This window comes from Psammomys obesus, unplaced genomic scaffold (assembly GCF_907164565.1).
Source record: "Psammomys obesus unplaced genomic scaffold, mPsaObe1.curated_primary_1811, whole genome shotgun sequence".
Taxonomy (NCBI): domain Eukaryota; kingdom Metazoa; phylum Chordata; class Mammalia; order Rodentia; family Muridae; genus Psammomys; species Psammomys obesus.
The window spans coordinates 16004140-16030471 of NW_026596109.1; the positions used below are offsets into that span (position 1 = coordinate 16004140).

The following is a 26332-nucleotide window of genomic DNA, read 5'->3' on the forward strand; positions in this document are numbered from 1 at the left end:
AAAAGAAAACAAAAAGGGATTTCCAGAAAATGTGGCTGTGCTGTCTGACTGGAGGTGTGGTTCCTGTGTCTAAGGCAGATGATTTGTAGTGTGGAGAAAAGTCTTTTACATCAGCTAACTTTTCTAAGGAGTATTTTGCATGATCAAGGAAAGAACTAGATAAACAATCTGTGGAGGGAAACAAGGTGACAATAGGCAGCAGAACAAGAGAGACTAATGTAAAACTAAGGTTTCCTCTCCTTAAATCTTGCTTTTTGGCCTTCTGTGGGTGGCTTCTCTCTGCCCCTGTGGGGGCTCTCCCAGGTGGCAGGAAGCCTGGCTGCCTCTGCTGACCTTCATTGCTCATCCCTTCCCTTTTGCCACTTTTCAGGTTCTAGCTGGAAGCACTGGTGCTGTTGGAGAGGGGAGGCTTTGGTCAAGTATCACTGAACCATGGTGCGGAGTCTACAGAGAACACAGATCCATGTGGTTCTCTGCAAAAGGTGGAGCCTCTTAGGGAAATTAAAACAGACGGCACTGCACTAGGCAGCAGAACACTGTCAGAGAGATGGTTGCTCTGAACTCAGAGATTTTATAAAATGGTAAGGATATGGTTACCATTAACTGTTTCTCCTTAAACACAGAAAGGAAACATTAATGGATACCTCTCTTTAAAATCCTTGAAATTATTGAAGAGAAGCAAACATTAGACTTCCAACTCTTTAAAATAAGCCTCTATTGAAACGTTTAGCCTCCACCTAGCTTACTAATTTGGGAGTTTTCAGGATGGTTGTGCATAGTCTTTTCCTTGCTTGCTTCTTTGGGGGTCTCAGGAACTCAGCATTTCATTTAGAACTGGACAGTGCCCAGTACTAGAGCATCACTGCAGGTTTTTGTTTTTTATAGCACAGACACATAAAGTCTCTGTGTTATTTAACAAAGCAACAACAACAAGGCCTTTTTACAAACTGTTCTGTAGAAATACAAGAGGCTGCTTGTAAACCAGGGAGGAGGCCTTCACCAAACCTGCCGTGCTGCGACCCTCACTTCTAGCACTAAGAACTGTACTCAACAAGTGTGCCTTGTCTAAGCCATCCAGTCAGTGTTTCACTACCTCAGCAACCGGGACCAAGACAAGGACCTTGCCTTTAGAAGAGGAATAGAAGCAAGGCTACTTGGGTGACAGTGCCCTGGAGTTTAACCATTCCTCCATCGAAGACTGATTGTCTTAGATCAGTGAAACTCTATCCACTGTGAGGTCAGCAGACACTGTTGGAAGCAGTTCTCTATAGGCAAGGATGGCCCGTTACACTGTAGATCACATAGGCTGCCATGTTGGCCTCTACCTTCTTTTCTTTTAAAAGTGTCTGGCTTTTGACCTTGAGGGTAACAGATGTTAAAGCTAAAGGGTTCTTTGACCATGCTTTTTTAGGGCTCCCATCTTTTTGCAGCTTTCCCATCTTTGCCTCTTTCTTTACCTTTTATTTCTTCAAAGAAAACGCTTCCTGAAGGCTCACTGAGGGAGTGCTTCCTCAAAGGCTGGTTGCCCTTTACCTATTGTTTCTAAGAACATTTATTAGCCTCTTAGAAGTGAATAGTTGGAGTTTGAGAATTGAATTATTTTTTTTCCTTGAGACAGGATCTCACTGTAGCCCTGGAACTCAGAGATTGTCCTTCTACCACCTCCCAAGTGCTGGGATTAAAAGGTGTGCACCTCCGCTGTCTGCCTTGAGTTTAAGACTTTAATGGTTCATCCTTACAAGTTTAGCCACTGTTTCCCTCTTGGAAATCTCCACTGTGACAAAGACATTTGGTGACTCTAGGGGCCAAGCATGACAGGGGTGCAGTGTTAGAATTGGACCCCTAGAATATCTTCGTTTGCCACAATCGACAAAGGCCATTGGCTACAGGCTGCACTAGACTACAACCAGAGCAGAGTGCTGTTGTCACCATTGTTTTAGCTACTGTGAACAGTAAGCATTTCCCCCCATGGCTAACAGGAAAAACAGCCTAGTAACTTTGTAAGCCTGTAGTCATAACAGTATGTCATTTAGCCAGCTCTGCCCTGTGGTCAGGTTTTACTTTTGTTTTCTAGTCAGGAACATATGTGTGACAGTTCATGGGTCTTAAAACTGTTGGCGGCACTGATTTTGGAGAAATAAGTTTCTGCCCCAAATCACCTAGGCTCTTTATCTCGTCTGCTGTCAGTACACACAGGTTGATACCCAGAATTGGTTGCTGCGCTGGGGACTTACTTGTGAGAGATTCCAGGTTCTCTCAGTTGCTTAAGCATACCCTTCATGGAACTGTACTCTGGTTCCAGACATCTAAGGGAAGGCCAGTGTTGGCATGGATGCTTGTAAATAATGTAGAGGTATTCAAGACTGCCTTGAGAAATACAGGATGGGAGGGGAGGAGGGCCTTAAGGAGGACCTGATACTAATGTGAAACCTAAAACCCTGTGTTAACTGCTGTGTGGTTCTCTTTGTGCAGTTAATCAGCTGTTATCTTCAGGCATTCCCATGTGTAGGTGTTTTTTCAACTCCCCACCCCCTCTTCAGGAAGCTATCTTAATTGGCACGCTCAAACTAAGTTTTACAATGGAGGATGATACATTTTCATTTATAAGTTAAATGAAGGATTTCAGAGTAATCACAATAGTAACTTTCACCATTTTGAAAGAAACAAATTTTTCATCTATGCTATGGCATATAGCAATACTTCATATTTTATTATTATTATTATTATTATTATTAGTTACAATTCATTCACTTTGTATCCCCTCCCCTCATGAAATGAGGTCCCTCCCTCATTTCCTCCCCTCCTTCCCCTGCCATGTTTCTCCCCCTGGTCCACTGATAGGGGAGGCCCTCCTACTATCTGACTCTAGCCTATCAGGTCTCATCAGGACTGTCTGGATTCTCTTTCTCTGTGGCCCAGTAAGGCCATGTTGCTAGGGGGAGGTTATCAAAGAGCAGGTAACCAACCAAGTTCATGTCAGAGACTGCCTTTGCTCTCCTTACTAGGAAATCCCCATGGAGACTGAGCTGCCCATGAGCTACATCTGAGCAGGGGGGTCTGGGTCCTCTTCATACATGGTTCTTGGTTGGGCCCAGATTTTTTGGCTTTGTTGGTCCCTCCAGGTCTTTCTATCTCCCTCTTCTTCCATAAGATTCTCTGCACTCTGCCGAAAGTTTGACTATGAATCTCAGCATCTGCTTCAATAACCTGCTGGCCCTCTGTGGAAGGCTTCTTTCCTGTTCTCTGTCTTCTCCTACTTCCAATGTTTATCCTGTTTGCCCTTCTGAATGAGGATTAAACATCTTCCCTAGGGTCTTCCTTGTTGTTTAAGACTATAGATTTTAATATGTTTATCCTATATTATATGGCTAATGTCCACTTATAAGTAAGTATATACCATGTGTGTTTTTCTGCTTCTGGGATACCTCACTCAGGATGATCTTTTCTAGTTCCGTCCATTTGCCTACAAATTTTATGATTTCCTTGTTTAATTGCTGAGTAGTATTCCATTGTGTAAATATACCACAATTTCTGTACCTAATTCTTCAGTTGGGGGACATCTAGGTTGTTTTCAAATTCTGGCTATTATGAATAAGCTTCTATGAACATGGTTGAGTAAATGTCCTGGTTGAGCATATTTCAGATATATGCCCAGGAGAGCTATAGCTGGATCTTGAGGCAGCACTATTCCCAACTGTCTGAGAAAACGCCAGATTGATTCCCAAAGTGGTTGTACAAGTTTATATTCCCACCAGCAATGGAGGAGGGTTCCCCTTTCTCTACAACCTCTCCAGCATGTGTCATCCCTTGAGTTTTTGATCTTAGCCATTCTGATGAGTCTAAAGTGGGATCTCAGGGTCATTTTGATTTGCATTTCCCTGATGACTAAGGACATTGAACATTTCTTTAAGTGTTTCTCTGCCATTCAGTATTCCTCTGTTGAGAATTCCCTGTTTAGCTCTGTACCCCATTTTTAAATTGAATTACTTGGTTTGTTGCTGTTTAGTTTCCTTTCTGGATATTAGCCTTCTGTCAGATGTAGGGTTGGTGAAAATCTTTTTTCCAGTCGTTTTGTTCTGTTGACAGTGTCCTTTGCTTTACAGAAGCTTTTCAGTTTCATGAGGTCCCATTTATTTATTTTTTTATTTAATTTTTTTATTATTAGTTACATTTTATTAACTGTATCCCAGCTGTATCCCCCTCCTTCATTCCCTCCCAATCCCACTTTTCCTCCCTCATCTCCTCCCTGCCCCTTTTCCAAGTCCATGGATTGGGGAGGACCTCCTCCCCTTTCATCTGACCCTGTTTTATCAGGTATCTTCAGGACTGGCTGCAAAGTCCTCCTCTGTGGCCTAGCAGGACTGCTCCTCCCTTGGGGGGTGGGGAGGTCAAAGAGCCTGCCATTGAGTTCATGTTAGAAATAGTCCCTGTTCCTCTTACTATGGGAAACCAATTGGTTACTGAGCTACCACATGCTACATCTGAGCAGAGGTTCTAGGTTATATCCATACATGGTCCTTGGTGGAGTGTTAGTCTCAGAAAAGACCCCTGTGCCCAGATGTATTTGGTCCTTGTGGAGCTCCTATCCTTTCCACGTCATGCTAACTCCCCTTCTTTCATATGATTCCCTGCACTCTGCTGAAGGTTTGGTTATGAGTCTTAGTATGTTGATTTTAGAACCTGTGCTGTTGGTGGTCTGTTCAGGAAGTTGTCTTCTGTGCCAATGAGTTCAATGCTCTTTCCCACTTTTTCTTCTAATAGATTTAGTGTGTCTGGTTTTATGTTGAGTCTTTGATCCACTTGGACTTTACTGTTGTTATACAGGGTTGTTTTAGTTATTCTGGGTTTTTTGCTTTTCCATATAAAATTGAGAATTGTTCTTTCAAAGTCTGTAAAGAATTGTGTTTGTGTTTTGATGGGAATTGCATTCAATCTGTAGGTTGCTTTTGGAAGAATGGCCATTTTCACTATGTTAATTCTACTGATGAATGAGCATGGGAGATCCTGCCATCTTCTGATACCTTCTTTACTTTCTTCAGGGACTTGCTTTTTTTTCATACAGGTCTTTCACCTGCTTGGTTAGAGTCTCAACAAGGCACTTTATGTTATTTGTGGCTATTGTGAAGGGTGTTGTTTTCCTAATTTCCTTCTCGGCCTGTTAGTCATTTATATACAGGAGGTCTTCAGAATTTTTTTTAAAGTTAATTTTGTATCCAGCCACTTTGCTGAAGGTTTTTATCAGCTGGAGGAGTTCTCTGGTAGAATATTTGGGATCACTCATGTATACTGTCATATCAGCTGCAAAGAGTGACTTTGACTTCTTCCTTTCCGATTTACATCTCCTTGATCTCCTTTAGTTGTTGTTATTGCTCTAACTAGGACTTGAAGTACTGTGTTGAAGAGATAGGGAGAGAGTGGGCAGTCTTGCCTTGTCCTGATTTCAGTGGGATTGATTTAAGGAAAGAGACAAATTTTGACCATATTCCCAGGAAGAAGTATATTTATATTGGTAATCTCATTGCTAGAAAAATGTATTTATATGAATGTATTTGTGTGTGTAAACCTAGTGCAAATTTACAGAGTAGTGTTTACTGCTATTTTGTGAACAGCTGTGATATTTTTGTTCTGTGTTTTGTTTGTTCGTATGCTTTTGGTTTGTTTTTGTTTTGTTTTGTTTTTCAAGACCTGGTTTCTCTGTGTAGCCCTGGCTTTCCTGTACTCATTATGTAGACCAGGCTGATCTTGCACTCACAGGCCTGCCTCTGCCTTCTGAGTGCTGGGGCTACAGGCGTGTGCCCTCTGTTCCACTTTTTTAAATGCTAGTGTTGGTAAGATAATTACATTTTATTAATGCCATTAGAGTGTCCTGTTCTGACAGGTACATTTCAAAGTACGGCTGAGTGGTCTCTTGTTATTTGTAGGTTTTGTGAATCAGAATGTTGGTGGTTGAGTCATTCATTAGGAAATGGGATGAATGAGTAAAATACTTGGGGTCTTGCTTTGTGACAGGCAGTGTGGTTAGCATTAGGAAGATGGGCCGTGTGGCGAGAGGAGCTTTGTGCATACAGAGGACAGGCAGTGTCAGCATGTGGAGGAGAATTCCAGGCTCAGGAGTGAACAGGAGTCACATGCAGAAGCGGGGAACAGAGAGGCCAGGGGCTTAGTCCTTATCCTAGAAGGCTGGTTCAGCCCAGGAGAGTTTTTGTTTTCAAATGAAAAGCATGTGTTTCTTCAGTGGAGGATATGGAGCTGCCCTAGTTGTAACAGAAGACCTCCCTGAGATTCCCACCTCCAGAGAGCCTGAAGCCCCTGATGAGGTAGCTGGAGAGCCGCTGCTGAGACCACAGGGATAGTGGGATCTACCCCAGGGTGACGGAGAGAGGAGAGGCCTGACAGAGGAAGGGCCGTTCTGAAACGGTTGTGCTTTTCCCGGGCACAGTTCCTTTTAGATTTTCCAACTGTTGGCATGCAACTGCATCTGAAGATGAGCCCTTCTCTCCCTCAGCATGAGGCAGTCTGAGGAAACCACCTTCAAGTCTAAAATAGTTTGGAGACATTCCACTCCTCAGTCAACAGCAGGTCTTAAAAGGTTGAGTTCATACTCTTGAACCTGCCCTGCAGGGGCTGTCGAGGGGACTGGGAGCACAGCAGGCCGGGGGGAACGAGGGGTTTTCTGAGGTATTAGGGCAAATAAATCATCAGAGGCCACCATTTGGGTTTACTCACCTATTTCCCTATTATTCCAGTTTTGAGATTTTTATCCCATTTTTACATTTGTCTGTATACTGTACAGACTTGGAGGTTCTCAGTCTGCCTGTGTAGGTACCTTTTGGAGATTCTCTTCTGGCCAAAGCTTCCAGGCCTTTCTGGGTTTGGCAGGCATCCAGAACTGTCCATCTTTAGGCTGGTGCTCAGGGGAAGTGGCCGCAGAGTCCTGCTTGTACATTGCATCTCTGCCCTGCCAATTACTGGCTGTGAGCTAGTGGGTAAAGCTCTCCAGCGGGACAAGAATAGTGCCTACCTCGTGGGACCATTTTGAGAATTCACAGTGTCGTGGAAAGTGCACAGCGTGGTGCCTGCACACAACACCTGTGTGTGTGATGTGTTAACATGCCACAGTCCGTCTTGAAAAGAAATCTTTTGTCGTTGTTTTGTTTTGTTTTCTAGTCAGGGTTCCTCTATGTAGCTCTGGCTTTCTTGGATCTCAGAGATCCGCCTGCCTCTGCCTCTTCAGTACTGGGATTAAAGGAGTGCACAGCCATGCCCCACTGAAAAGAAATCTTTTGAAAAGAGAGCTCCATCTTCCTCCTCAGAGAGGAATCCTGAGACTGTTCTCCTAATACAGAGTGGCAGGGATTAGAGGTCACTGTGGGAAGGCAGAAGCTTTCAAAGAGCACATGCTCTGACCGGCCTAAAGCTACCAGTAACCTTTGGCCTTATTTGTTGTGGCTCTCAGAGGGCATTTGTGACTCAGTCCTCATTCCAGAAACCCGGAGGAAATGCGGAGGAAGGCTTCTGGGGTTGGGATTTTTAAAGGTCTTGTTTTCTAGCTGTGCTGGGGATTGAGCTTAGGGGTGTGCACAGTCACTCTACCACTGAGGAACATACATCAGGCTGTGTAGCAGCCCGTGACTTTGTGTTTTATTGAAAGGTCAGATCATTGCGGTCTCCGCATTTGGCCTTCCCTGATGGACTTCTTAGTTTTGGGTTTGCACACTGTCCTTGCAGTGACCCTGAATGTTCCTAACTTTGAGAGAAAGTGCTTTAAGGAAGAAGTTCAACAAAAATACATTAAACTTTGGCTCCATTGATTTTGCCCACACTCCCCCCAACCAAATGGCTGAGGTTGGAGGGAGAGGAACAGAGGATGTAGGAGAACCCTAGTCAAAGAGGCTAGCTCCTGCTGGAACTTGCTGGCCTTCGGTGGGGTAGTTTAGCTTTCGTGCACAGTCCTCTTTTTGGAGCTAGTGGCTGAAGCTTGGTATCAGGATGGTGAAGCAGCAATATGAACAGGTTTCCAGGAGGAGCGTTTATAGGACTGAAGTTTGTTGGTATCTTTCATCTTGGAGAATATTGTAGAGTAATGCTGTAGTATTAGCAGCAGTCTTTGATAGGAGGCGTTAGTCCATATTTTACATACTCCAATCTAGATTTCCTGCATTAGGTTCTTATTTAGCCGAGCATGTGTTACCAGCCATATAAATCCAAGGCAGATAGAAAACTTCTGACACCTTTGACTCACTTCCAGGCCCCTTGTAAACCGCCTTTCTTGGTACTTATATTCCACAGATCTCCAAGTAGCCTTTAGTTCCTGAGGGTAAGGCTTGCACCCTCCTCACAGTCGCTTCACATCAGAGAATTTGGAGAGAGAGACTGAGGTAGCTTGTGTATCTCATCTGTGTCGTCTGTGGTGGTTGAGCTTGTAGAGACTTTCTACCAGCCAAGCATTACCGGTACGTTAGAAGAAGGTTGTGAGTTGACCGCTCTATGGTGTATTTTCTTTTTGTTTGTGACTGTCAAGCACAGAAGCAAGACCAGTTTATGGAAGAGAGTTCCTAAGTAACCTGCTATTAAATAAATAAAAAGCAAACATTATTATACCAAGCATTTAGGAGAAATGAATTATAAGCTGTGGAGGGTGATGTGTTTATCCAGTATGTTCAAGGCCCGGGGTGTTAAATGCCAGCACTGAAAAACACAAATGGCCCAGTGGCATGAGATGTCCTAAGGAGTTAGCAACTGATGTCTTGTTACCAGGGTGAATTCTTTTCCAGTGCTCTCTGTGTGACTGGTGAGAAGTGGGCTGCGTGTTAGTAGATGGCGGCAGCAACCTTTGTCCTTCATGGGGCGGGACGAAATGAGAAATGATCTGTGAGTCTTACCCCAAGTCTCATGGAAATGAGCTTGTTAATGTTTTATGTTTGATGAGTCAGAAATGCAGGCTCTTGACAAGGCTGACAGTAACTGATTATAGTCCCTTGAAACTACAGACTTCTTTCCTGTGTAATGATTTCTGTCATTTGCTCTTCCATAATCTTCAATAGGCCAACTATTAAGTATGACTTACTTATTTTGATCAGGAAGAATCTTAGACCATTGCTTCATGAGCCTTTAATACCCTAAAATTATCCCTAACACAAACTGTAGGAACCCACTTGGGCAGTATGTCGGCATTTTTTTTTTTTTATCTGGGAGGTCAAGACTCAATATTTTAGAGAAGTTGATGATGGAGTGTTACAAACCCTCAGAGAAGGGAAAACTAATCCCATACTTGTGCAAGCACTCCTATGTATGTACACACACCTACATATTATAATGTATACACACCTACATATTATAATGTACACACACCTACATATTACAATGTACACACACCTACATATTAGTGAAGATACGTTTGCTTCAGTATGATGGGCTGCTGCTGGGTCTGAGGTCCTCAGCTGGTCTCCTTTGTGTTTTGGACGTCAATCTTAAAGATATTGACTGGAAAATAAAGGCTTTGAACCCTTCAGTGGAGACTGGCATTGTAGAGATCATAAGGCCTGACACCAGCTGTGACTGATGAGCGGCAGGTACTCCATACAAGTGTGAGGCTGGGAGGCAGTTGAGAGCCAGTAACTAATTTATGAGCCCTTTTGTTATAAAAATGAGATCTGGCAGGACTCCCGGGCAAGTTCTTATTTCTTAAGGTAGGAAAACGGGCCTTAGAGGGGCCAGCTGACAGCTTTGAGAGCACGTGTCTGCAGGTCTACTGTCAGCATGTTTTCCTGCTATCTTTATCGAAAGCTTGTTCTTAATTATGGCTAAAAACTAATAACCAGAAGTGAACCTCTCCTTAGTATTAACTGTGTGCATACTGCTGGGTAACAGATGTCTGGAATAGTTTAATCTCCTAAAAATGAGGGACAAGTAGACAGTCACACTGGGCCCTCCTCCCAGCTCAGGTGCCCTCGTCCGCCTGTTCCCATGAGTTCCCTGCAAGTGGAACAGTATTTTTCTAGTTGTTTTTTGTTTTTTTTTTTTTGGTTTTGTTTTTTAATTTTTTAGCATTAAAATCCAAGGATGTTTTTTACAGAGGTACCCTAGCCCTTGAGATGAGCTTATTGGTAAGATTTCTGGTATCAAGCTTGGGCACCAGGACCTCCAAACTCTTTAGATTTACAGTGACACGGCAGTCAACTACAGGCAGGGTCAGGTCTCACTGGGTGAGGGTATCTTTGATCTCCTTCTTGGTGGCTCATCCAAATACCTCTGGTAATAAGCCACCTGAGCTTTGCAGATGGGTTATCAGATGGCATAAATTTGACCACACCACCACCACCCTTCACACAGACCCAGATATCCACACGAGCAAATCGCTCCTTGTACAGAAGCAAAACAGGCGCCAGTAACTTGTACCACGGTGTGTGGGGCTTTATCATCCCCAGGGGATGTCTGATGCCCCATTTGCAGTGCGCCACCACTGTGGCTATCTTCTTACAACCGCGGCAGACCCTTGGATGACAGCATAGCTGCGAGTATGAACACAACACGGGCCTGTTCTCTAGTCTTGGCTGGCTTTTTGCACTTACAGTAATATTTTCAAGGTTCATCCGTGTGGCAGCTTGTGACAGGATTTCACTTTTTAGGTTAGATACTCTAACGCACGCGTGTATCTCATTCTCTCTTGTCGTGTTGTGTGTGTGTTAGTGTTTGTGGGTGCACGTGTGGGTGTGGATGTGCACGCACATGTGTGTGTGTGTGTGTGTGTGTGTGTGTGTGTGTGTGTGTGTGTAGGACGGAGGTCATCCGCGGCCATTAGTCTTCAGGTGCTGCCCTCCTTACTTTTTGAGACAGTCTCTCCCTCTCACTGGTCTGGAACTTGATGACTAGGCTGGTAGGGATCTCTTTGCCTCTGTCTCCCCAGTGCTAGACTTACAAGTACGCGCCACACTTTGCTCTTTAATGTAGGCTCTGAGGATGGAACTGAGGTCCCTGTATTTGCACAGTAAGCACTTTACCAACTGAACGTCTCCCCAGCTCGCGTTTTCCTCATCTGTTCTTCTGTTGATCGGTATTTGTTCCCATTTCCTGACTGCTTTGTCAGATGTTGTTGCAATAAGCGGGATGTGTAAATGTCACTTTTGAGATTCTGCTTTATTTACGGGGTTTCTGTACCACATGGTGGCTCTAGCTTTAGGTTTGTGAAGAACCTCTTAAGTGTTTTCATGGGCTAGGATCATTTACCTACCTCGCCAGTTTAAACAAGTTCCTGGTTCCTGCACGTCCTTTACTGGAGCTTTTATAAAACAATGTAAGTAAAGGTGTCATGGGAGGCTGGGATGGAGTTCAGTGCTTCCCTGGCAGGCCTAGAGCCGTAGGTTGGACCCTCAGCATCACATACCCTGGAAGTGCCTGCTCATGCTGTAATCTCAGCACTTGGTGGTGGGACCAGGAGGATCAGAACTTGTACTCAGCCTCAACTACATAGTGAGCTTTAGGCTACTCAGTAAAGAAATGGGTGAACAGAAAAGGCATTGCTATGGTTTCAAACCATATCTTTCTGGGTAGATGGTAATTAAAAAGACAATAAACTCCCTGAGGACTTCCTAGGAACAATTCAGCCCAGAAAACTGATCAAAGGGTCGGTCTGTTAGGGACCCTTGTTCTCAACTAGGCCCAGAATGCCCTAGCGGACGAGTTAGAAACTGCCAGTGTGGTTGTGTAGGCTTCAGTTCCTAGAGGTGGTTCAAGTTCTGCACAGGGACACAAAGATTATCAGTCCTCTGCTACTGTAGTTAGTCAGCTCTCTGATGGTATTAGATTCTGGAAGAGAGACAGAAGAGAGGATTATGTGAGCTTTCTAGAATTTCAGGTCCTGGGCCTTCTTTGCTGATGGATTCCTGTGAGAAGTGCCTGCTCCTTCCTTTGTCCTCAGCTTCCTGTATTTTCCTGTTTACGAAGGGCTTGTGAAGGTCCGCTTTCCATTCTTCAGTATGGCAGTAACTGGTTTTGTATCTTGGTGTACAGCTCCGTGCCTCATTTTTATCATCTGCAGTTGACATAGATAGCTTAGATAGTGGGTTTTGCAAAGGAACTTGTGACACCTTAGGAGTTCTGTCATCTAAATGTGAAGGGCTAAAGTGTGGACATGCCATGTTACAGAGGTAGAAAGGGGCCATGTAAATTAGTGAGGTAGATAAATGATCATGGCCCAGGAAAACAGCATGAGGTTCTACAAAAACCACAGAACCATTGCCTTGATCCCCATTGAGGCTTCTGAAAGAGCTACATGGTTCTGAGTAATTGCTTAGCTCCTGGGGTAGGAGATAATGTAGAGAAAGTGACCAAAGCAGCCTAAGGTACTGTTCTAATAATATTGTTTCTGGGAGAACTGAGTATTTTTTCTTTTTCTTTCTTTCTCTCTCTTTTTGGTTTGTTTTTCGAGACAGAGTTTCTCTGTGTAGCCTTGGCGCGTCCTGGACTCACTTTGTAGTTTAGGCTGGCCTCAAACTCACAAAGATCCACCTGCCTCTGCCTCCTTGAGTGCTGGGATTACAGGTGTGTGCCACCGCACCTGACTCTTTTTCAGATTTCTTGGTTTTAGGAAGAATATTGGGCAAACTCAGGGCTACACAGCCAGTGTCAAAATCTCAGAATAGACTCCACACTTTACTTTTCTCAAATCATATAACTGGTGCACTTCCATTATCTTAATTAAGTCGACAGGACTGGCACACAAGAGGGGAGAAGTAATAATAATCTGGGACTCTGATGGGGCCAGAACGGAAGCTGCTGCTTGTAGTGTAGGCTTTCTCAGAAGGAAGGCGCAATCATCACAGCTGGTGTAATTTAGGAAGCCTTCCAGAGGAGGCGGAGCTGTAGATTAGACATCTACAGATGACAGTTTTGTGCTGTTCTCACAGGAAAGATCGTTACGTGATGGACTGAGAGGAGGCGGAACATCAGGAGCAGCCTTGGAAAACTCGAGGCAGATAATGGGTTCTGAATGGGCTGGAGGAGGGCAGGCTCTGTTGGTGGCTTTGCCTGTGTCATTCCAGCATCCTGAGTAGGGAATGATATCCTAACTTGTTTCTTGTTTGAGGATGCCACTTTCTACCTACTCATTTACTTGGGGATATCCTATTTCAAGTAAAAGTCACGCATACTGAAACTTACCAACAGGAAAATACCTTGCTTAAAATAGGAGAAAATAAAGAAAAGATTGTAATGTTTTCTAGAAAAGGTCTCAGAAGTACCTGACAGTATTTAAACCTAGAGCCTAACTACCATCAAATAGGCAGCTGGTGGGCCTTGGTGCTCCTGAGTGACAGGGCCATCCATGAATTATTTAGAGCCTTGACTCAGTAAGTGCCTGCTTCGCAGAGTCCTGTGGGAGGGGACTGTGCTATCACGTTGAGAAATCATCCGAGGCTTGGGTGGAGGAAGACATGACCGCATCCTAAAAACATGCTGGCATGCCAGAGCTACACGTGCTCCCCGTCCCTGCAACTGGGTCTGTTTTCAAAGAGCAAGAGATCATACCTCCTACCCCTAGTTAATAAACAGAAACCCACATTCTCATGGTAGCATGACACACACTGACAGAGATTTGGTTAGAAATAACATTAAAGTCACATAGGAACATAGAGCATTTGTGTAGAAAAAACCCACTCTGCCTAGCCATTGACCAGCAGGAAGGACAAATCAGGTACAGCTCATTTGAAACAGAGCTTACCATAGCTGTCTCTGTCCATGTTGTGGGCCTGTGGTTGGTTGCGTGTATTTGTATTTCTCCCGCACTTCCCCTGGGCTGAGTGTGTCTGCCGGCAGAGGAGAAAGCACTGGTGCAGTGGCCTGGGTAGGCTGGTGGGATGGGTTAGCTTTGGCTCCCAGGAAAGAAGGCAGTCCTGAGGCCTGGTAGGGCCTCTTTCTCCCCACCTTTCCCGGTGCCTGTTTAATGCGGTTTCTTCACCTTTTCTCAGGCCCTGGAAAAGATTAAAGTGGGAGTGAATACCTGAGGGCAGGTCAGAATACTTCCACGAAGAACAGCTTTATATCCCCCTTTCCCTCTTTGCTTTCCAGTGTTTTCTTGCCCCATAAACCCCTCCTACAACTCGAGCCCCATAGCTCTGGACCCCAGTGTGCTTTAGCTTTTCCCCTCTCTGTGTTGGAGTTCAAAAGCAGAACCAAAAGTCCTGGGCAAGAGCAGGCCTGGCCCCTCTTACATTCCTCAGCTACACTCTCCCTTTACAGAGTGGCTGTAGGGGAGGGGCCCAGGTCTCAAGCCAACTGGTAATATATTCACCAGCTTAGCAACACCTATTTGCCAAAGGTGGGGCCTCTGGTGTTCTTTTGCCCATATAAGGAAGGTTTGCCTGTGTAGATAACCGATGACATGGCTAGGTTAGAAGGCTCAGTAAACTGCATTCTTTCCTTCAGGACTTTGTTACTAGTGTAACCTAAAAAACCTGGTTTGCTTTGCAGTATTGATGTCAGTTGCTGTGTATTCAGTTCTGAGACAGACAGACAGAAAATGGATGGAATTAGGTCTGTTCTGCTCTGGTATTTCAGAGTCTGCTGTATGACTCAATGATTTTGGTTCTGTATGTGTATGCAGTGGGTGGGAGGAATATGAGAGAATGGGAGTAATCATTCCTCCAAGAAATAGAGCTAGTAATTGTTACAGGTGGGAAAATGCCTTTAATTTTCCTTCAGTTTTTCTCTTGGTTAACCTAAGTCCTGAAGTACAGATATGGCAGCCTGGCCCGAAAGAAACATGGGACTTTTGTAACCTGCTTCTTCGTCTGTACGATGGTGATCAGACTTGTGCGTTACTGTTTTGTAGTAGTAAAGCAAGATTTTACTGTGTGTGTGCGAATGGGTGGGTGCACATGTCTGAGCACACATGTTGAAGTCAGAGGACAACCTCCAGAGTCAGTTGTCTCTTTCCTGAAAGGGAGTCCCTGATACTGAATGCAAATCTTCACGCTTGGAGGCCGGCCCCGCTGTTCCCTGCTGAGCCATCTTGCCTGCCCCTAAAGGGAGATTTTGAGTGTGTTTTTCCTAATGGGGGGAGCTAAGCAGAAGGGCACGGGCTGTGTGACTACTTACTGGAGTAGATAGGCCAGAGAGGTAAGGCAGTAAGAGCCTGGCATAAGGCAGTTGGGAAATGTGCAGCAGTTTCCCAGGGTGAGATGCCGTGGTGTGACTTGGGCCTGCTTCTCCCGACTCACCCATCAATGGAAGAGGATTTTAGTAATACCATTCCTGTCTATTGAAAAGAAGAAATTGTCTGTGATTATCTGTCCCAGGGATTTGACAGTAATGAGGAATGAAAAGCAGCTGGGAGTAGTGATTCATACCTGTAATTCCAGCAGTCAAGAGGCTGAAGCAGGAGGGTCATTAAATTGCAGGTCAGCCTGGACTACAGAGTGCAGCTCTGCCTTAAGAAAAAGAGAATGAAAAGATTGAAAGGCAGGCTTGGGAAGGGCAGTGTAAGGCATCAGTTCAGAGTTGCTTGTGTGGGAACCTCACTTTCTCTTCGCACTTCTTCCCAGCTCTGGGTTGCTTTTCCAAGTCCGCAGATTAGATGTGTACAAGCGCCTGTCACATCTTAGCATTTTAACCATCCTCTCCCAGACATCTTCAGTCTTCTTAATGTTTGGATTTTCAGGAAATGAGCATCAATGTTGACCCTTTCAAGCTTGCTATAATGCAGGAAAAGCATTCATCTCCTGACCCCAAGGCAGCATAAAGGCGCTCAGAAAGAGCCTTAATCTCACCCCCTTGAGTTCTCATTCACAGCCCACATGCTAAATCCTATAGAATCTTAAGAGTACAGATCCATCAAGTATGAAAAGAGGAACAAAACCAAATAAAACTAAACAAATCCTATTCACACCAGAGCGCTCAAAGTAGCAAGTTTTGTGTGAACTAGTAAAGACTGTCTAATTCTGATCTAAAGGGTGCCTTGGGAGTTTGTTTGTGGAAGCACACGGATTTCAGGCTCACCTTCATACAGACTTTGAGCTTTTCTTCAAAGCTTAGAAACATTGTTTATTAGACTAGATAGACTCTAAGAATACTAGAGAAACAAAGATCTGGAGAGTATATTGTACTTGGTCAGCGTGGGGATGGACCAGTTGGCTCTGCTACTTACCAGCTATGTAGCCCTGGGTAAGGAAACATGCCTTGTATGCAAACGTGATACCACACCATAATTAGTCACTTAAGAATATATGTGTGAAACTTCTTTTTTTCCAATTTTTGAGATAGGGTCTCACTATGTCAACCTGGCTGGTCTGGAACTCTGTGTAGACTATGATGACCTCAGACTCACAAAAATCATACGCCTCTGTTTCCTAAGTGCTGGATTAACGTGAGCTTCACACAGCCCATGAAAACTTACTGTAAGCTACAGAGCATGTTGGTGGCTTTATGACCATCTTAGTTCTTCTTTATTGCTGTGAAGAGACACCGTGACCGAGGAACGTTAAGAAAGAGTTTATTGGAGCCTGCAGTTGTAAGGGTGGGTCTCTAACCGCCATGGGAGGGAGGGGCATGGCAGCGGGCAGGGCACTGAAGCAGAGGCCGGGAGCTCATATCTGATCCGCAAGCATAAGACAGAGAGAAAGACACCTAACTGGAATGGCCTGGGCCCCTGAAACCTCCAGTCTCACCCCAGGGTAAGCACCCTTCTACAAGGCCACATCTTACAGTCCTTCCCAAACAGTTCCACCAGCGGGGACCAGGCATTCAGATGTGTGATCCTGTGGAAGCAGTTCTCATTCAAACCACCACATGACCATTTCTTGTACGCGAAGACTGAACTGAGACTACAGTTATAAAAACTGAAACCCAAGACTAGGGCACTCATATGACAGATGACTGTTTTTAGGGTATGCAGAAATTTTTATGAGCATAGATCCCAACCTGTTTGGTTTATAGATGAGGATTATGAGGCCCCAGGAAAGCTTAGATGCTATACACAAATTAGGAAGTTTGTTGGTGGCGCTTGGATATTAGGATGAGCCTGTGCACTAACTGCTCTGCACCTCTACCATGCCCTGTTGCTTCTAATTGCTTTTGTCTACAGATGGCTATAGAAACAGGGCTACCTTTTATCTACACGCAGCCTTTGTGGGCTTCCGTTGTTTTGTTCCTCTGGCTGCCTTACCAGCCATAGCTTTCTGTTGTTCACCTTAGAATCTGGCTGCAATTAGAAGACAGGCACAACCATTTATCAGAGTCTGTCCCCTGGCCTGGGTGAGCAGTAGCAGTTAGATGAGGAAAAAAAAAAATGAGATGAACTAAAAGTGTGCAGTCTGTTACTACAGAAAGCTGGTTAAGCGTGCTGAGAACTTCTCTTTGACATCCCTGCACATTTCCATCCGTTGGTGAGGGTCTTGGAGATTCTGAGATACTAAAAAATAAAACTGTTGGTAAGTCAGGGCCTTATGATTTATTCAGTTAAGACTAAGCTCCCTTAAGTTTGGTTCCTCTTCAGGACATCTTCATCCTTCCCCTACCAAAGATGTGCCTCCTCTTAGCTAAGGTTGATGGCTCCACTCTTCAGCTGTTTTCTCATCTTTCCTACTTGTGCCAACTCAGGAGTGGCTGAAACTTTAGCACAGACATTAGGCTTGACTGGGCCCTGCTCAGACTCTCTTCTCTTGGCTCTCTGACCTTCATTCACCTCTTCTCCTCTTTCTCTCTCCTTCACTTCCCTCTCTCCTCCCTGATTTGTTTGTTTTTGAGACAGGGTTTCTCTATGTAGCCTTGGCTGTCCTGGACTTGCTTTGCAGACCAGGCTGGCCTCAAACTCACAGAGATACACCTGCCTCTGTCTTCCTGAGTGCTAGGATTACAGGGGTGAGCCACCATGCCTGGCTGTCACCTCTTCTCTTCATTCATTCTGGTAGCCAGGCTTTTACTGGTTTTGATCAGTTTGTTTAATCCACCCCTAGCTTACTGTCTGTCTTATTTCCCAGTTTCTTTTGTAGTACGTGATGCTGTCCTTTGGCATCACGTGTTGGATTCTAGTACCCCTGAGCTACAGCTATAGTCATCCACTGTTTTCTTTTTCTAAGGCCATATCATCCCCAGATCCCTACTTAGCGTCTTGCCTTATTCCTCCCTTCCTATTGTAACTCCACGGAATCAACCTTTTGTTTTGTCTTGGCTGTCCTGGACTCAATTTGTAGACCAGGCTGGCCTTGAACTCACAGAGATCTGCCTGCATCCCAGAGTGCTGGGATCAAAGGCGTGCGACTGGGCCCAGCTCCCTAAATCCCTTCTTCCCCTGTGCTCCAGAGTGTATGTTCAGCTTTGATCTCTACTTCTCCATTCCTGACCACTATGAACATGTCATCTAGTGGTGTCGCAGGTGACTCAAGGGTTGGCCTGCCAGAAAGAAGAGTTCATCATTTCTTCTGCATGTCTCTAATGGCAATCCTTCTTGAATAGCCTTTCAACATCTCACATTTGATTAGTTCCCAGAGTTCTGCTGGTGAACTCTTACATCAGCCCATTCCTTTTTAACCCTGTCGCCACACCCTAATGGGCCCTTTGACCTGGACAGTTGCACTAATCACGCAGGTGTCTTGTTGCCTTCAGTCTCTCTTATCTGCCAGGTTAATCACTGCTAGAGCCCAGTGCAGACCCTGTTCTCCTTTGCCTCAGTTCTCCAAGCCCATGCTTGATTCTAGCTCGTTTCCATGCTTTTCTCGCAAACTGGCAGTTCCTTTGTGCTCCAGCTAGCCAGTCACATTGCCTGTCCCATTCCTCTAGCAGTTACACGAGGAAGCTTCATCTTCTTTCCAGTGTATTGTGTCTGTTTCAGGAACAAGTCCAGATGTTAGTGTTTCCTGGGGTTCTTCCTACTGACCCTTTCAAGCTAGGTGTGGCCTCCTTGTTCTCTGAACTCTTCGTGTATTTTTTAGTATTTGCCTGTATCTTGTCCCATGCCTTTTATCTAGCAAGTCTCCCAGTTTTCTTTGAATCCTGGAAAACAGCAGTGTATGCCTTGCACATCCTGAACAGTATAAATGCAGCCCAATTGTCAGTAGAAAGATAATATCTCTGGCCATCCTCTACTTTTTCCCAGCTGCTGAGTTAGAGGTGGACAGGTGGGCCTTCAGAATTGTGTCCCATTTTCATTTGGCCCTGCCCCACCAAATGGATGTTGCTGTGGAGTTACTAACCCCTTATTTAGCCTCAAAACCTTTCTTTATGGTACTTGGATGCAGTCACTAACTATATGTATTTTTATTTTTTTATTTTTGTTTTCCCAGTCTCAGCATTTTAGGATTGAGGGTGGCTGCACTATTCCTTCCCATTACACTGCATATAACCTGGCTAATTAGAAAGCTTGTTTAATATATTCCTCCATACCGGAGAGAGCTTTAAAGGGGGATAACTGAGTGACTCACAAGTTCTTTACTAAGTGGCTTAAAAATTAAAAAAACAATAAAAACTTTCAGATGGCCGATCACTTTGTAATCTTTTTTTCTGTGCTGTAGCTGGACACTCAGAGAAAGACTCATGACATCACTGGCATATTTAACAGTGAAGGGCTGTCTGTTAAAAAGTTCCCCTTTGAAATAATTTTCCATTATACTTTATAGTCTTGATGTGTTGGGAGACAATGTAAGGAGGGGTGAGCTTTGAAAAATACTGTATTTTGAAGAGTTTGGGTACTTTTCACATACAACTTTAGTGGTTTTATAGAGATTTATTTCTCAGTATTAACACTGAGGTTGCAAGTCCAGGGTTTCTTATGAGGCCGTGAGTAATGAGCAAGCTTGGCTGTCTCCAAAGTTATTAGATGAAGACCTATCATTTAGCTAGCCTGTCTTGCTCAAGTGATCACTGGCAGAGAGAGGAGGGCTTTGGAATATGTTCTGTATCTTTTTGGTTGGACTACCTTGGGAGCTAGAAATTGACACTGTAGACATATTAGAAACACAGCTGTGTGGCTAAAAGGAGCTGGGATTGTTCAGAGATGAGCATTTAGCAGGCTTTGCCTTTATCCCTAGCCCTGGTCACCAAAGGGTGGCTCCGCCACATCTTCGGTGCACACTGAATCTTTTAGGAAGCAAAGTCTGAATTAGGACCTTGCAGTGTAGTCCTGGTGGCCTGGAACTTACGGGCACAACAGGTTAGCTTAACTTGTGATCCACCTTCCGTCTCCACATACCAGAGCAACATCATGCAGAAGTTACCTTCTGTAGTAATTGCTGCAGAGTTCCAAGCTGGAAATGCCAAGTTTATCATTGATCTGCTGCTTGTAGTGAGGGGAAACGTGAGAAGAGGATAGGACCAGAGTCAGTTATTTCCCATGGATATATTTTGATCACGTTATTTTCTACATAGGATTTTATTTTATTTTATTTTTTTAGTAGACAAGGGTGAGGGAAGCAACTAGAGAAAACCAAAAGCTTAGAGGCTTCGGTAAACAAATCAAAGTTAAGATTTGAAGATGATTGCTGTTCCCTTCCACAGGACGGTAAAATTCTCGGGACCAGGGATCCTGGGGTGGTGTTTACCTGTGTACCTTCCTCCCACAATGCCTTGCACCGCGGTAGCCTGATAAATCTTCCTTGCGTGGAGTTACTAACAGGACACATCACTCAGAAATGTACGGCAGTAACGGCAGGGTCTCTGCTGAGGAGATTTTCCAGCGGGCCTAGTTCTCATTTTTGCGGGCTGTGCTCTGTAGGGTGCCCGGACGGACTTTGTTTGACTTACGGAGGCGCCAGGCTGGGTTGTGCTCGCGGTTGGCGCCCGCGCAGTGGCTGCCTGCGCCCAGGTGCACAGCGGCGGGGCTACGGGGCTTTGACCCGCCTCCGGGGCCAGCACCCTTTTGGAGAGATAGTAATCGGAGACTTCTGTTAGGCGGGAGCGCTCAACAAAACGTTGTAATTCCAGCAGCTTTGTGGGGCCTAGCCGCGTGGGTCGGGGTCTGCAAGGTCGGCCTGTGTGCGCCCCTCCGCGTGGTTCGGCCTGCGTTTCCTTCACAATGCTGTTATGCTAATCAGGTGACATCACCGCGCCACTCACCGCAGCTACCGATTAAATTACAAACCGGCCAGCGGGCGGGCGGGCGAGCGGGCGGGAGGTGTGCGCTGCTCTGCGAGCAGGAGCACAGCGTGCTTAGGGTTGGCCATATTTAAAATATTTTCCAGTAGGATCGTGCCTCTTTCCTCCTTTCCCTCCTTCCCTTCTCCCTCCGCCCTGCCGGGCAATTTATTTCTAGCTTCCAGGCAAGGGCCACACAAGGAAGGAAATCCACAGGGGATTAGATGCCGGGGTGGTAACTCCGCCAGGCAGGCTAAGGTGGACTCTGCAGCCAGCTCCCTATCAGATCACCCTGCACCCGTTTCCGACAGACCGGAATGCGACTGGCTTGAGGTCCAGCCCTTTCGCGGGAGCGGAGCCGCGGAAGCTGCTTGGAGTTGAATGGGGGTATAAGGGGGCCGGAGCGGGATTCCACCGTGCAGCTGGCCTGGACGTTAGGTCAGGCGTAATGGAATTGCAGAGGACGTCCAGCATTTCCGGGCCGCTGTCGCCGGCCTACACCGGGCAGGTGCCTTACAACTACAACCAACTGGAAGGGAGATTCAAACAGCTCCAAGGTAAGTCCGCTGCCAAAGGCCAGGCCTGCTTGCTATTCTGCCAGGATCCTGGTGCCTTCTGAAGCTTTATTTCTGCCATACGGTACCCTATGGCAACCACAGAGCCTCAGGTTGGCTGTGAGCACCTCACTGAGGAGTTAAAGTAGGCAGTTACTCGAACTGCCCCATAGCCACCATTTGGAGTCCTTACCTTCGGTACCTTTCGGTTCTAGGCTCTAGTTCTCAGGTATCCCAGTTCCAGTTGAACACACATGCAGAAACACACACCCTTCGGATCTTAGGAGATTAATGTTACTAGATCCATTAGTATGTTTTTGGTTCCAGACCCAGTCCAGTGGAACAATAGCAAAGGGGAGGAGGGAGTGGTCTTTTTGTTCCTAAGTCTTTGGTAAATTACAGTTTTAGTTCCGAAGCCTAATTTTAACTCTTGGTGTATTGTGTTGGGGGACAGCTTTCCCATCAGTTCGGTGGGCTATGTAATTTATAATAATAGCCACTTATTGTCATTCCAGGGCTATGGGTTGGATTAGTTGGATCAATTACAGGCATTTTCTGGAGTCTGTGCCAAGCTCGAAAGATTGAATACATCCAGTATTTTACCCCAGGTGTTTTTATGGAGAGCACGATCCTAGAGTAGTGTGTTGTGTTTCTGCCTGGAGCCCTGGCCTGTCTCTGACCAGCCAGCAGGCCGCGGTCAGCGACGTGTAAAAAGTAAAAGTTTGTAGCTGAAAGCAGAGCTTGCACTTAGAAGCCCTTAGAATCAGGTAATAGGTAGGAATATCCCCGGTACTGTAAAGAATATGCGAAGACTGTGTTTAACTCCGACCTAAATGAGGAGGTAAGGAAGGAAGCAGCGTGGCCTAGTGGGTTCTCATTGGGAAGTGGGGATACATTTCATTCATTGGTATACTCGTCTTGTAAAGTAGTTGACAGCACTGACTTGTTTCCGAAAATGAGGCAGAACAGGATGTGATTTTAAAGATTTGCTAGGTGTTGCTGCATTCCTTCAGCAGCCAACTCAGAGGAAGGCCATTGGCAATGGGGAATCAGTTAAGTCTCTTTGAACCTTTGAAGTTGGAATTTGCTTGTTTGAAAACTTACGAGCTTGCAAGTAGTGACCAGGAAGCACATCCATTTTCTAGGTCTTTCAGGAGCCTTACTCTGAGATGATCAGAGTGCTTTTCTTTCCCTTTGGCCTGGACCCTTAAGAAGTACCTGTGGGATTCAGTCAAAATACTCATCGTTAGTCTCTAGCCTGTTCATGCTGTGTAGTTTCAGGAAAAACCATCAAACAGTAGAAAATATAAAAAGGATGTGTGTGGAATGCACACGCAGACCCACCCGTAACAAAGGCTGTTATTCTAAAAGGGTTAAGTGTGGTTGTAAACTGACTGAGCAGGGTGGAGCTTACCCACAGGAAATGTCTTAACTGTCCTCTCCGGACAAGGAAACACACTGAAAAAAAATTACACAAATGCCCCTTCCCCCCATATTTTAGTTCATGTGCTTTTCCTCAAGGAAATCTCATTGAAAAATTGTAGGCATTAAGTTGGGTGTTAAGTACACAAAAATTTTAGAAGTAACCTTTGTTCCCTGCTTTAGCTCCAGTTAACTTTATTTTTAAAGAGTGTGGTTTTGAGTTGCATAAGTTTAGTGCTGGCATTTCTATAACAGAAAACCACCTGTGCTGAGGAACTGAGATGGGTGAATTAACTTTCAGATAGGGAGGATCAAGGTAGACTCACCCAGCACAGTGCCCTGGTCAGAAGTAGCGTGGATTGTGCCTTAAACCTTTTGAGAATTTTGATAGAACCTTTCTCTGCTTCTGGGCCCTGGTATGGAGTTCTAATATTTGTTGTTCTTGTAGACATTATTTTTGGTAACACAGTTCTGTGTGCTGATTTAAGTTTTTTGCCTGCTGAGGTGTCTGCCGTTTTACTTCTGGGTATGGTCTTTCTTAGTTGTCACTCAGTGTATGGGATGTTTTGTTGATGCTTTCTGTGTAAATTTATATATCTACCAACTATGTCTGGGAAGTGCTAGTTTTTGCTGGATGTGGTTGATTGGAGTTTAGCTGAGCGAAGTCTGATAGTAAGGGGAATCTGGTCTGTTTAGATAACAGTGTGTGTAGAGATTTATGGGCCAGTGAGTAAGTGTGGGGGGGAAATCTCATTAGTTTAAGGAACTGAGAGATACTGGGTTTTTTGTTTTTTGTTTTTTTTTTTTGGTTTGTTTGTTTGTTTCTTAATCACACTGAAGTTTATGGCACAAGAGAGGTCAGGGTCTCCATCTCCAAAATGTAACCTTAGCCGCCAGTGCTCAACTCTCTTTCATGTTTCCACCTGCTGAATTGAATTATTGCTTTCTTTAGGTCAACCAGTGTGTTATAAAGTTTTGTTTGATTCATTTTGTTGTTGCTTTCTTTTTTAATAAGGGAGAAAAGTTGAAACGATTGGATCCAGCCTCATGCTTAGAAACCTGTTATTACAGAAGTTCAGATACCTTCCCTTTAGTTTTACATCTGCCAGCTTAGTCGCTATGGCAGAATACTGTGCCTTGTTAGTCTCCCACTGTGTTCTCATGTGTACTGCATATGAAAAATTACACACTCTCGAGCTTGGCATTCAGGGACTCTTGCAAATGGCCCGATACTGTGGCCTTCCTCTTCCAGCTCCTTGACCAGTCTCTAGCCTGGCTGCTGTCTTCCTCCTTACCTCACTTTCACCCCAGAGCACTGACCATCAGCTGTGGCAGTGAGGTTGTAGCAAAGGCGAAATCTAGAGGAAAAGTATGACAATAAAGTTTTTTATCTTCTTTGCACCTTCCTCTATGGTTACCACCGTTCTGGAGAAGTGCTTTCTGCAGCTTCTGGTTGATGAGTTTGAGCAGGAGTCTTGGTATGAAGAACAGTAAATTTCAGACCATGGAGTTCATTTCCACATTCATTCCATCTCTCTCTCTCTGGTGTGTGTGTGTGTGCATGTGTGTACCCTTGGAGGTGAGAAGAGAGTGTCGGATCCCCTGGAGGTGAAATTACGGATTGTGTCACCCACCGTGTGTGATAGCTGGCAACTGTACTCCAGTCTTTCCAATGTCTTCACTATAAAAAGCCGCAGTATATTTATTTATATTGTGCATGTACGTGATTGTGTGCAGAGGTTAGAGGCCAGCTCTGTGGAGTAGGATACCTCCTTCAACTTTTATGTGGGTCCTGAGCATTGAACCCAGTTCATCAGTCTTGCTCAGCAAGCTCATTTACCTGTTGGGTTATCTTACCAGTCCTTAATTCCCTGTCTCCCCTTTCTATTACTGAACCACCATTTTTGAGATAGGGTCTCATATAATCCAAACTGGTCTCAAACTCACTACATAATTGAGTCCAGCCTTAAATTCCTCATCCTCCTGTTTTGACTTTTCAAGAATGTTAGAATTACAGGGGTCTACCACCATGGTTATTTTATTTTCTTTGCTCTTGTGCTGATTTTCTATCCATGAATCATAAAAAAATAAAATTTATTTGTTTATCTTTTCAAGACAAGGTTTCTCTGTATAACCCTGGTTGTCCTGGAACTTTCTCATAAAAACAAAACAAACAAACAAAAAAACCCCATTTATTTGTTTATCTTTTCAAGGTTTCTCTGCATACCCCTGGTTGTCCTGGAACTTTCTCTAGACCTTGAACTCACAGAGATCTACCCGTCTCTGCCTTCTGAGTTCTGGGATTACAGGTGTGCGCCACTACCTCTAGACAGAGAAAAACATTTATTCTTAAGTTTTTGGTAAACTTTTGGTTTGTTGTGTGACTTAAAATATTTTCTTTACCTAGTTTCTTTAGCTTTGGAGAAAGAAAATTTCTAAGTCTACTTCTGTTTGCTGGGAAGAACAGTCCGCAACCAAGGTCTTAAAGAGAAATGTTCAGTAAGCAGGCTTGGTGACATTCTCTTTTAGATTTACTTTGTGTGTGAATGTTTTACCTGAATGTATGTAGGCACAGTGCATGTGTACCTTGGGAACACAGACTTGAGAAGAGGGTGTCAGACCTCCTGGAAGTAGACTTGGAGGTGGCTGTCAGCCACCATGTGGGTTCAGTTAGGAACTAACCCTGGGTCCTCTCTAAGAGCAGTAGGTGTTCTCGATCTCTGACCCAACCTTCTAGACCCGAATATTATCTTCTGTGTCTGAGTGTCCTCGCTGCATATGTGTGAGTGCAGATGGCCTGTGTGTATACAATGCCTGTAGCAGCCAGAGAGAGGGTGTTAGAGCCCCTGGAACAAGAGCTATCAGAAACAGTTAAGAGCCATGCAGGTGCTGGGACCCAAACCCTGATCCTCTAATAAAGTCACAAGACATCTCCAGCAGCAGATGATTTTTTTTTCCCTCTTTGGTAGGAATGTTAGGGGTAGGATTTATATGAGAACCTTTTAGTGATTTTATGAAATGTGATATATTGTTTTTGTTAATGTGCCTCAGATGATTTTGTGGGGCAAATGACCAAATCAAATAAAACCTTTCACCACTTTTATCTCAGGATTAAATCCTAATAGCTTTGTGGTTATAATTATTGTTACAACACTAAACTTTAATATATATCATTTTACTTAAGAGATTTTCTTAAAGTACTTAGAATGAGAGCTAGTGCTTAGTAAATTTCAAGTAAATAGGCTTTTTTTTTTTTTTGTTGTTGTTGTTGTTGTTGTTCCAGTAATCCTGTGGGC

At 44.6% G+C, this 26332-nt stretch overlaps 1 protein-coding gene across 4 annotated transcripts in view; it reads left to right on the forward strand.

Moving 5' to 3' along the window:
* Positions 1–26332, forward strand: part of Sptbn1 (spectrin beta, non-erythrocytic 1) — a 169192-nt gene that overhangs the window by 51957 nt on the left and 90903 nt on the right. The window contains exon 1 of one of the 4 annotated variants that reach the window (XM_055628922.1): positions 21081–21617. The exons of the other annotated variants lie outside the window; for them this stretch is intronic. Coding sequence (XP_055484897.1) covers positions 21509–21617 — 109 coding nt within the window. The 5' untranslated portion in view covers positions 21081–21508. Of the gene's footprint in view, positions 1–21080; positions 21618–26332 lie in introns of those variants that run through there. 4 annotated transcript variants of the gene reach the window in all.